The 13273-nt window shown below is 40.5% G+C and overlaps 1 protein-coding gene across 1 annotated transcript in view; it reads left to right on the top strand.

The window, feature by feature from the left end:
• Nucleotides 1–257: 257 nt before the first annotated feature.
• Nucleotides 258–13273, top strand: part of LOC311232019 (uncharacterized protein) — a 41195-nt gene continuing 28179 nt past the window's right edge. Inside the window, exons 1-2 of the mRNA XM_084318682.1 lie at nucleotides 258–341; nucleotides 4843–5496. Coding sequence (XP_084174808.1) covers nucleotides 269–341; nucleotides 4843–5496 — 727 coding nt within the window. The 5' untranslated portion in view covers nucleotides 258–268. The remainder of the gene's footprint in view (nucleotides 342–4842; nucleotides 5497–13273) is intronic.

The following is a 13273-nucleotide window of genomic DNA, read 5'->3' as shown; positions in this document are numbered from 1 at the left end:
GTCTTTCTCTGGTCTGCATCCCCTTAACAATTGTATGTATTGAGCTGTACTGTACTGTACCCATTCTGCAATCTGTTAATAAAGTTTTCATTCATTCATTCATTCACACACACACACACGCACACACCTCTGCCTTCGGGAGATCCCGCCTCCCTCCCCTCCCCTTCCCATCTCCTCATCCCATCCCGTCCCGTCCTGTTCCCGAGCAGAGCTGTATAAAAGCCGCTCTGCCACACGTCACAGTGTGTGGAGCTCAGAGCTGTGCAGGATGACAGGGATTATCATGGTGCTCTTGTTTCTTGTGTCTCCTCTCAGCCAGGCTGAGGAGCATGCTGTTAATGGTAAGGGTACGAGTCTTTTGTTGTTGTTGTTGTTGTTGGTGTTGTTGTTGTTGTTGTTGTTCACTAAGCTGCTTTTTCTTTTGAAGTTAGAAAAGATTATTTGTCATAATACTCGTGATGTACTGATGGTTCTATAGGCCAACGCTGTGTGTTTTCATTGAAGAGCTCTTTTAGTTTTGGAAATATAAAAGGGAACTGACATTTGTGTATTCATGACACTTTGGGAAAATGGTATCGGTTTATTATTTCTTCTTTAAGGCGAGACAGCACCCCCAAAATTGCCTTTTTGCTTTTTTTCGATGATATTGAGATTTTGTTATTGCTTCCTAAACAAACAAAAAAAAATATATATATATAGTTATAGTTTCTTCTATGAAACTAGTGACAATAAAATGTCAATAACACACATTTTGTTGTTTATTTGACTTCATTTAGCCCGATTGCATCCATAAATGTGCACATATTTAAGGGGAAGTGCCTCATTTGTATATAAACATAAAATTCAGAAAACTTGCAATATATTTTTTCTTAGTTTATATGTACATAACAAACTGGGAAAGTTGCATAGTGATATCTATTCAAATGATGTTTTTGACTATTAGAGGGTACTACACTGTTACTACACTGTTACTACACTGTTTGTAGCCTGTGTGTAGTTCTGTTCAGTTCAATAACATCATTATTATTATGTTATTCAGTTATCAGGCATGTGTTTAGGTTGTCTATTACTAATGGTTTGATTGGGTGTTGTGTTTGTAAATAGCTGTTTCAAAAAAAAATTATGGCATTTTACAATAGAAAACTTTGAGGTCGTTTTCTGAAAAACGAATTTTTAATGCATTTTACTTACACACAAAGTCTTGGAACTCCATTTCCCTAGTACCTACACACACCAAACCTTCCACATTTCTTCCCATCCATATTATGAATGAATGAATGAATGAATGAATGAATGAATGAATGAATGAATGAATGAATGAATGAATGAATGAATGAAAAGTTTATTTTTGAACATGTAATTCTCCATTTCCTCCAAACAAATCACGGTATCTTGTTCCGTCATACCAAACAATCATAACAATACATTAAAAAACATTAAACAAAAACATTTAAAAAAAAAAAGAAAAAAAAGGAATTATAAACAAAAGGTCAAGAGCAATGTGTTTGGTTAGCAGACATGTCCAAAAAAGGAGTAGAGGGAAGCTAAGCTTATTGATCCCTACCCCCTTACATTTATATTTGTTCTTCCATACATTTTACTAGATATAACATAATTTAGTATATTACAATATAGAATATACTTTTACTTATATTAAATTTTTTTTTTTTAATTATGCTTCTTTCTATAGAAAGGTTTGTTGATATATATCATTCATAGCCGGGTATAGTACATTTTATACCAAAACTAGGCGAAACATCGTTTTTTTTATGACAGTATTTCCTGATGTATGGGCTGATAAGAGGACATAGCCACAAATCATTTTTTTTTTTTTTTTCATCTTTTTTCCCCTCCTTTTCCCCGTTATGCCAATTCCCAATCCCCTTCCTGGTCGCTGCGCACTTACCCCCCACAGTCGGTCTGGGAGAGTGGAGGCTATCACGTGCTTCCTCCGACACACGTCTAGCCAATCAACCGCTTCTTTTCACCTGGCAGCGCGGACTCTCACTGAGAGGGTGTAACGTGTGGAAGGATCACACTACCCCCCTTAGATCCTATCCGCGCTGAGCAGGCGCCCCGACCGAACTGTAGGAGTCGCTGTTTACAACGACCCGGACCCACCCCGCCAGCTTTCCCACCCTCTAATACTGCCAATTGTATTAGTGTGAACAGCCAGCCAAGCTGGTGACAACGCCGGAGCTGTGAGCTTCTCGAATCCAGCGTCTCCGGTGTTGGTGACGAACGCAATCTCCGCTACGCCACCTGACCGCCAGCCACAAAGTCTTTCTATACAAACTTTCGTTTTAAATGTATCAACAAAATGAAACCAAGTTTTTGAATCTGGCATTATCCATTTTGGTGATGCGATACATGCAAATATGTGCATATTTAATGGGGGAAGTGCCTCATTTGCATATATAAACATAAAATTCAGAAAACTTGTAATATATTTTTTCTTAGTTTATATGTACATAACAAACTGGGAAAGTTTCATAGTGATATCTATTCAAGTATATTTTTCCCCTATTAGGGGGCGCTGTCTCACCTTAAGTTATAAAGGTATAGTTGGATCAGAGGTGGACAGTGGTTGTTTATTTGCACAGATTTTTTTATTATTTTTTTTATCCTCTCTTTCTCTGATTTTTCTCTGTTTTTCTCCCCGTCCCAATTTAGTCGTTGTGCCAATTCCCCCCCTCCCCTGCCTGGTTGTTGTTGTGCGCATGTTCTCCTACTGGTCGGTACAAGGGACCCTGAAGTCATCCGCACAGTTCCTCCGACACGCGCGTGACTCCGACAGCCAGTGACAATTTTTTTCACCTGGCAGCGAGGACTCTCATTGGTGAAGCGTAACGCGTGGGAGGTCACGCTGCCTTCATCAAGTCCTGCCTCCGCTGAGCAAGCGCCGAGACCTGACCTGTAGGCGTCGCTGTCCACAACGCCAGATTACCACCCACGGCTCCCCTCCCCCTAACTCAGCCAAACGAGTTAGTATGACGATCAGCCCAAGCCGCAGGCAATGCTGACTCCGGCAGTCGAGACCGCAGCCTCTTGCATTGGTGACGAGCGCAATCTCCGCTACGCCACCTGACCGCCTATTTCCACAGATTTGACCTGACTTGAGTTGAATGATTTACTTTTTCATTTTGTGATAAATGTAGATCTAGTAAACTCATGAATACCAAAGTGAACACAACAGGGAGAGTCTTAAGATAATGTGTTGAAGCAATTTCAAATAACCGTATATAAATCTCTATATCCCTGGTTCTAGGCAATATTGTGTAATTCGTGGTTCAAAGATATTGATTAAGCTTATTCTGTTTTGATAAGAGATATCTACTGAAACATTACAGCATTAAGCAATTAACACGTTAAACGAATCTCAACAGAGAGAACTATGCATGACAACTAGGGCTCTCATAATGTGTTGACACTGCATGTTATATAGCATTACTAGGGCTCTATGTGTTGACACTGCATGTTATATAGCATTACTAGGGCTCTATGTGTTGACACTGCATGTTATATAGCATTAAGACGAGACAGTACCCCCCAAAATCACCTTTTTGCTTTTTTTTCTCTACGATATTGAGATTTTGTTATATTTTGCTTCCTTAACATGTCTTATTTCAAACTAGTGGCAATAAAACATCGAAAACACACAATTCGTTGTTTATTTTACTTCATTTTGACTGATAGTGCCTCATTTGCATATATAAACTTGCAATACATTTTTCTTAGTTTATATGTACATAACAAACTGGGAAAGTTTCATAGTGAAATCTATTAAAATATATGTTTTGCCTATTAGAGGGTGCTGTCTCACCTTAAATCTGCTCCCAGACACTACAGTGTTGGCAGACTTTGATTTTGTACAGCAGAGTATCTCAGTTTCTGAGCAAGAGAAGAAAGCAAACACATACAGACGTCCATAGAATGTGGGAATATACTGTATACACAGTGCAGAATATACACAACATATACATGCATATATGAACAGCTCATAAATACAGTTGAATATAAGACTTGAATTGTGTTTCAGGAAAGGTGTTTTCTTTATGGTAAATTTGACTTTTAAAGCAATGGGGAAAGACAATACTTTGTATGTCCTTTGCATGGATCATATGTAGTGTCATATGTAAGTCAATGTGGGCTGGGGACCTTTGGTGCATGACGCTATAATAATAAACTTAAAATCAAATCATATATTTGAAATATATTTCTCCATGCTCAATGTTTACTTTGCACCGGACTGTGTGAATCCTTGATAATATCTTCCTGGACATTTGACATTTTACTATATATCTTTGGACTGTATATTTCAGAATGTATATACATATTTTAGAATGTATATCTTTGACTGTGTATTCTTATTTTTGACTACCTATATGTTTATTTAGAGAATTTCCCTCTGGATTAATACATCTTCTATTCTATACTATACAAAATATACGCAGTACAGAATATGGGTATAGACCGCTGTACTTCCGCGTTACATTGAGCTCACGGAGGAGAGAGCGGGGGGAGAACATGAATGAATGTGGATGAGAGCCTCGAGAGGTGCGGGAAAGCGACTATAGCTCAGCCGAGAAAGTGCCGATCTACTTGGGATTGGTCGCGCCGTGTTCAAGAGACTCAGGCGTATAAAACTCTATTGGATCATGTCTCCAGCGCCTCCACAGCCGTAGCTACAACCACTTAACGTCGAGGCTCTCGTCCACATTCATTCATTTTCTCCCCCCGCTCTCTCTCCCATGATTTCAGAATCCCGAAAGTGTTGCGGTGCTCTATATACCGGCGTGTACTGAGGACTATATTGAGCATGTCTGTGTCTGCCTCACCCAGACCTCTACACCCTCATGGAGAAGGGCCAGGGTGACTCCATGGACCCAGCCCACAGCAACCAGAGCAACCAGAGCAGACAGGGCGTGAAGGAGCCCTCCCTCCCTATGAACGAGCTTCTGGAGAAGAGCAGCAGAGGTGGGGACCCCAAATACTCTCTCCACTCTCTACCCTCCGGAGTTTGGCCCAAGCACAGTGACCTCGTCCCCCGCCACCACGGACCCCACAACAAGAGCAAGAAAGGCCCCAAGAGTGACCGTCTGACGGACCATAACAGTGAGAAAACCAGGGTGGAGGCCGGTGGTCTTCTTCCCAAGACGTCCCAGACAGCTGCCAACGCCAGCCCAGACCATCCGCACCCCAACGCCAGCCCAGACCATCCGCACCCCAACGCCAGCCCAGACCATCCGCACCCCAACGCCAGCCCCCCGCAGAGTGAATCAGAGAACCAGCCCAACTCCAGACCCAGGGTTCAGCCCCAGCCTCCACCCCACCAACCCCCGGCCCTGTCCCCACACCGGGACCCACCGAGCCGCCGCCTGGACCCAGAGGAGAACCGGCCGGGGAAGTCCAGTCTGTACCAGTCGGGTGGCGCCGGCAGGAATAGCAGCCGTCGCTCCTCCAGTCTGCTCCATCAGTTTGATCTCCTGAAGAGAGGTGTGTGAGACTTTATTACATCTCAGTGTGATCTCCTGAAGAGAGGTGTGTGAGACTTTATTACATCTCAGTGTGATCTCCTGAAGAGAGGTGTGTGAGACTTTATTACATCTCAGTGTGATCTCCTGAAGAGAGGTGTGTGAGACTTTATTACATCTCAGTTTGATCTACTGAAGAGAGGTGTGTGAGACTTTATTACATCTCAGTTTGATCTACTGAAGAGAGGTGTGTGAGACTTTATTACATCTCAGTTTGATCTACTGAAGAGAGGTGTGAGAGACTTTATTACATCTCAGTTTGATCTCCTGAAGAGAGGTGTGAGAGACTTTATTACATCTCAGTTTGATCTACTGAAGAGAGGTGTGAGAGACTTTATTACATCTCAGTTTGATCTACTGAAGAGAGGTGTGTGAGACTTTATTACATCTCAGTGTGATATCCTGAAGAGAGGTGTGAGACTTTATTACATCTCAGTGTGATCTCCTGAAGAGAGGTGTGAAAGACTTTATTACATCTCAATGTGATCTACTGAAGAGAGGTGTGAGACTTTATTACATCTCAGTGTGATCTACTGAAGAGAGGTGTGAGACTTTATTACATCTCAGTGTGATCTACTGAAGAGAGGTGTGTGAGACTTTATTACATCTCAGTGTGATCTACTGAAGAGAGGTGTGTGAGACTTTATTACATCTCAGTGTGATCTACTGAAGAGAGGTGTGAGAGACTTTATTACATCTCAGTTTGATCTACTGAAGAGAGGTGTGAGAGACTTTATTACATCTCAGTTTGATCTACTGAAGAGAGGTGAGAGACTTTATTACATCTCAGTTTGATCTACTGAAGAGAGGTGTGAGAGACTTTATTACATCTCAGTTTGATATCTTGAAGAGAGGTGTGAGAGACTTTATTACATCTCAGTGTGATCTACTGAAGAGAGGTGTGAGACTTTATTACATCTCAGTGTGATCTCTTGAAGAGAGGTGTGAGAGACTTTATTACATCTCAGTGTGATCTACTGAAGAGAGGTGTGTGAGACTTTATTACATCTCAGTTTGATCTACTGAAGAGAGGTGTGAGAGACTATTACATCTCAGTTTGATCTACTGAAGAGAGGTGAGAGACTTTATTACATCTCAGTTTGATCTACTGAAGAGAGGTGTGAGAGACTTTATTACATCTCAGTTTGATATCTTGAAGAGAGGTGTGAGAGACTTTATTACATCTCAGTGTGATATCCTGAAGAGAGGTGTGTGAAACTTTATTACATGATGGTAGTATGATGGTAGTATGATGGTAGTATGATGGTAGTATCATGGTAGTATGATGGTAGTATCATGGTAGTATGATGGTAGTATGCAGGGCCGCCTGGGAGAAATGCAAGGCCCTGTGTGAGATTTAAACGCGAGGCCCCCCTAAAGGTTAAAATAAAAATCATACAGTCAACATATTCTTAAATAATAGCGCTGCCCGAGGCTGGGCATGATACAGTCAACATATAGCAAGAGAGAGAGAGAGAGAGAGAGAGAGAGAGAGAGAGAGAGAGAGAGAGAGAGAGAGAGAGAGATGGGTCTGTGGTCCAGACAGAGAGAGAGAGATAAGCAAGACAGCTAAGATGAGCCCCTAAATGATATTCAACTTTTAATGGAAGAACAAAACAGAAGGAAAAGATAACTTCACAAAGGCAACATGAATATACATAGATCCAAAAGGACAAAGATCAACACTTAAATCCAAAGAGAAGAGGGTCTATACCAGAGAAAACAAAGTAGCAAGGAGCCAACGGCCGACATCAGCTAAATAGGCTAACTGCAAATAGAGTGGCCAGGTACTGACGCTAGCTCGACAGAACGTTAGCTACGACAGCTAGCCGGCCCGCTTGGCTCAATATAACGTTAGCTACGACAGCTAGCCGGCCCGCTTGGCTCAATATAACGTTAGCTACGACAGTTAGCCGGCCCGCTTGGCTCAATATAACGTTAGCTACGATAGCTAGCCGGCCCGCTTGGCTCAACATAACATCTACGACAGCTAGCCGGCCCGCTAGCTCAACATAACGTTGGCTACGATAGTTAGCCGGCCCGCTAGCTCAACATAACATTAGCTACGATAGCTAGCCAGCCCGCTAGCTCAACATAAGGTTAGCTACGATAGCTAGCCGGCCCGCTGGTCCCACAGAACGTCAGCTACGATAGATAGCGGCCCGCTGGCTCCACATAACGTTAGCCAACATAACGTTAGCCACGATAGCTAGCCGGCCCGAGAGAGAGAGAGAGAGAGAGAGAGAGATATCTCCACGGCGGGAATAGAATAGAGTGCATTAAAAACTCACCAAACGTCTTGGCATAACAATGCTGCACACGCTCTCTCTAGGTTAGCTAACGCTAGTTAGCCTTTAGCTAAGCTACTAGCCGACATGGCTATCCCGACTGAACCACACGTTAGCACTCGATATTATAACGTAGCTAAAGCTAACTAGCTGTCCCTGCCTTTAGCTAAGCCGACATGGCTAGCCTGACTGAACTTTCTAACATGCAACAACTTTCATCTTCAGTCCATCTGCCGAACGACCGCCCTCTTCATCTTGGCTGGCATAACCTCCAATGCTGCACTCGCGAAATAGTCAGACGCAGCTGACGCACGCCGGCCGACTGTACACATGTAACCCCTCCCTTCGTTGAAACCAATAGTATGACTGCTGCAGAGCCCCAGAGCTCCAATAGTGTATCTGCAGAACCGCAGAGCCAGGAACAAGTCAGCCACATTCTACAAACGTGTCTAATGTGAAATATATAAGCATATAAGCAAAACTAGATTTTATGTCTGTGATGAAAAAGGGCCTTGCGGGAAGGGGGGCCTCGCAAAAAATTATAAAAAAATAATAAAATAAAAAATATATATATATTTTTTTTTGTAAAAAAAAATTGTGCAAGGCCCCCCTTCCTGCGAGGCCCTGTGCGACCGCACTGCTCGCACACCCCCTGAGGCGGCCCTGGTAGTATGATGGTAGTATGATGGTAGTATCATGGTAGTATGATGGTAGTATGATGGTAGTATGATGGTAGTATCATGGTAGTATGATGGTAGTATGATGGTAGTATCATGGTAGTATGATGGTAGTATGATGGTAGTATGATGGTAGTATGATGGTAGTACGATGGTAGTATCATGGTAGTATGATGGTAGTATGATGGTAGTATGATGGTAGTATGATGGTAGTATGATGGTAGTATGATGGTAGTATGATGGTAGTATGATGGTAGTATGATGGTAGTATCATGGTAGTATCATGGTAGTATGATGGTAGTATGATGGTAGTATCATGGTAGTATGATGGTAGTATCATGGTAGTATGATGGTAGTATGATGGTAGTATGATGGTAGTATGATGGTAGTATGATGGTAGTATCATGGTAGTATGATGGTAGTATGATGGTAGTATGATGGTAGTGTGATGGTAGTATGATGGTAGTATGATGGTAGTATCATGGTAGTATGATGATAGTATGATGGTAGTATGATGGTAGTATGATGGTAGTATCATGGTAGTATGATGGTAGTATGATGGTAGTATGATGGTAGTATGATGGTAGTATGATGGTAGTATGATGGTAGTATGATGGTAGTATCATGGTAGTATCATGGTAGTATGATGATGGTAGTATGATGGTAGTATGATGGTAGTATGATGATGGTAGTATGATGGTAGTATCATGGTAGTATGATGGTAGTATGATGGTAGTATGATGGTAGTATGATGGTAGTATCATGGTAGTATGATGGTAGTATGATGGTAGTATCATGGTAGTATGATGGTAGTATGATGGTAGTATGATGGTAGTATGATGGTAGTATCATGGTAGTATGATGGTAGTATGATGGTAGTATGATGGTAGTGTGATGATGGTAGTATGATGGTAGTATGATGGTAGTGTGATGATGGTAGTATCATGGTAGTATCATGGTAGTGTGATGATGGTAGTATGATGGTAGTATGATGGTAGTATGATGGTAGTATGATGGTAGTATCATGGTAGTATGATGGTAGTATGATGGTAGTATGATGGTAGTATGATGGTAGTGTGATGGTAGTGTGATGGTAGTATGATGGTAGTATGATTGTAGTATCATGGTAGTATGATGATAGTATGATGGTAGTATGATGGTAGTATGATGGTAGTATCATGGTAGTATGATGGTAGTATGATGGTAGTATGATGGTAGTATGATGGTAGTATCATGGTAGTATCATGGTAGTATGATGGTAGTATGATGGTAGTATCATGGTAGTATCATGGTAGTATGATGATAGTATGATGGTAGTATGATGGTAGTATGATGGTAGTATCATGGTAGTATGATGGTAGTATGATGGTAGTATCATGGTAGTATGATGGTAGTATGATGGTAGTATGATGGTAGTATCATGGTAGTATGATGGTAGTATGATGGTAGTATGATGGTAGTATCATGGTAGTATGATGGTAGTATGATGGTAGTATGATGGTAGTATGATGGTAGTATGATGGTAGTACGATGGTAGTATCATGGTAGTATGATGGTAGTATGATGGTAGTATCATGGTAGTATGATGGTAGTATGATGGTAGTATGATGGTAGTATGATGGTAGTATGATGGTAGTATCATGGTAGTATGATGGTAGTATGATGGTAGTATGATGGTAGTATGATGGTAGTGTGATGGTAGTGTGATGGTAGTATGATGGTAGTATGATGGTAGTATGATGGTAGTATGATGATAGTATCATGGTAGTATGATGGTAGTATGATGGTAGTATGATGGTAGTGTGATGGTAGTGTGATGGTAGTATGATGGTAGTATGATGGTAGTATCATGGTAGTATGATGATAGTATGATGGTAGTATGATGGTAGTATGATGGTAGTATCATGGTAGTATGATGGTAGTATGATGGTAGTATGATGGTAGTATGATGGTAGTATGATGGTAGTATGATGGTAGTATCATGGTAGTATCATGGTAGTATCATGGTAGTATGATGATGGTAGTATGATGGTAGTATGATGGTAGTATGATGATGGTAGTATGATGGTAGTATCATGGTAGTATGATGGTAGTATGATGGTAGTATGATGGTAGTATGATGGTAGTATGATGGTAGTATCATGGTAGTATGATGGTAGTATGATGGTAGTATCATGGTAGTATGATGGTAGTATGATGGTAGTATGATGGTAGTATGATGGTAGTATCATGGTAGTATGATGGTAGTATGATGATAGTATCATGGTAGTATGATGGTAGTATGATGGTAGTATGATGGTAGTGTGATGATGGTAGTATGATGGTAGTATGATGGTAGTGTGATGATGGTAGTATCATGGTAGTATCATGGTAGTGTGATGATGGTAGTATGATGGTAGTATGATGGTAGTATGATGGTAGTATGATGGTAGTATCATGGTAGTATGATGGTAGTATGATGGTAGTATGATGGTAGTATGATGGTAGTGTGATGGTAGTGTGATGGTAGTATGATGGTAGTATGATTGTAGTATCATGGTAGTATGATGATAGTATGATGGTAGTATGATGGTAGTATGATGGTAGTATCATGGTAGTATGATGGTAGTATGATGGTAGTATGATGGTAGTATCATGGTAGTATCATGGTAGTATGATGGTAGTATGATGGTAGTATCATGGTAGTATCATGGTAGTATGATGATAGTATGATGGTAGTATGATGGTAGTATGATGGTAGTATCATGGTAGTATGATGGTAGTATGATGGTAGTATGATGGTAGTATGATGGTAGTATGATGGTAGTATCATGGTAGTATGATGGTAGTATGATGGTAGTATGATGGTAGTATCATGGTAGTATGATGGTAGTATGATGGTAGTATCAAGGTAGTATGATGGTAGTATGATGGTAGTATGATGGTAGTATGATGGTAGTATGATGGTAGTATCATGGTAGTATGATGGTAGTATGATGGTAGTATCATGGTAGTATGATGGTAGTATGATGGTAGTATGATGGTAGTATGATGGTAGTATGATGGTAGTATGATGGTAGTATCATGGTAGTATGATGGTAGTATGATGGTAGTATCATGGTAGTATGATGGTAGTATGATGGTAGTATGATGGTAGTATGATGGTAGTATCATGGTAGTATCATGGTAGTATGATGATAGTATGATGGTAGTATGATGGTAGTATGATGGTAGTATGATGGTAGTATGATGGTAGTGTGATGGTAGTATGATGGTAGTATGATGGTAGTATGATGGTAGTATGATGGTAGTATGATGGTAGTATGATGTAGTATGATGGTAGTATGATGGTAGTATCATGGTAGTATGATGGTAGTATGATGGTAGTATGATGGTAGTATCATGGTAGTATCATGGTAGTATGATGGTAGTATGATGGTAGTATCATGGTAGTATCATGGTAGTATGATGGTAGTATGATGGTAGTATGATGGTAGTGTGATGGTAGTATGATGGTAGTATGATGGTAGTATCATGGTAGTATGATGGTAGTATGATGGTAGTATCATGGTAGTATGATGGTAGTATCATGGTAGTATGATGGTAGTATGATGGTAGTATGATGGTAGTATGATGGTAGTATGATGGTAGTATCATGGTAGTATGATGGTAGTATGATGGTAGTATGATGGTAGTGTGATGGTAGTATGATGGTAGTATGATGGTAGTATCATGGTAGTATGATGATAGTATGATGGTAGTATGATGGTAGTATGATGGTAGTATCATGGTAGTATGATGGTAGTATGATGGTAGTATGATGGTAGTATGATGGTAGTATGATGGTAGTATGATGGTAGTATGATGGTAGTATCATGGTAGTATCATGGTAGTATGATGATGGTAGTATGATGGTAGTATGATGGTAGTATGATGATGGTAGTATGATGGTAGTATCATGGTAGTATGATGGTAGTATGATGGTAGTATGATGGTAGTATGATGGTAGTATGATGGTAGTATCATGGTAGTATGATGGTAGTATGATGGTAGTATCATGGTAGTATGATGGTAGTATGATGGTAGTATGATGGTAGTATGATGGTAGTATCATGGTAGTATGATGGTAGTATGATGGTAGTATGATGGTAGTGTGATGATGGTAGTATGATGGTAGTATGATGGTAGTGTGATGATGGTAGTATCATGGTAGTATCATGGTAGTGTGATGATGGTAGTATGATGGTAGTATGATGGTAGTATGATGGTAGTATGATGGTAGTATCATGGTAGTATGATGGTAGTATGATGGTAGTATGATGGTAGTATGATGGTAGTGTGATGGTAGTGTGATGGTAGTATGATGGTAGTATGATGGTAGTATCATGGTAGTATGATGATAGTATGATGGTAGTATGATGGTAGTATGATGGTAGTATCATGGTAGTATGATGGTAGTATGATGGTAGTATGATGGTAGTATGATGGTAGTATCATGGTAGTATCATGGTAGTATGATGGTAGTATGATGGTAGTATCATGGTAGTATCATGGTAGTATGATGATAGTATGATGGTAGTATGATGGTAGTATGATGGTAGTATCATGGTAGTATGATGGTAGTATAATGGTAGTATCATGGTAGTATGATGGTAGTATGATGGTAGTATGATGGTAGTATCATGGTAGTATGATGGTAGTATGATGGTAGTATGATGGTAGTAGCATGGTAGTATGATGGTAGTATGATGGTAGTATGATGGTAGTATGATGGTAGTATGATGGTAGTACGATG

This window comes from Notolepis coatsorum, assembly GCF_963971535.1.
Source record: "Notolepis coatsorum genome assembly, chromosome: 7".
NCBI lineage: Eukaryota > Metazoa > Chordata > Actinopteri > Aulopiformes > Paralepididae > Notolepis > Notolepis coatsorum.
The sequence above is the reverse complement of the archived record's forward strand: the minus strand, read 5'-3'. Positions and strand labels throughout refer to the sequence as shown.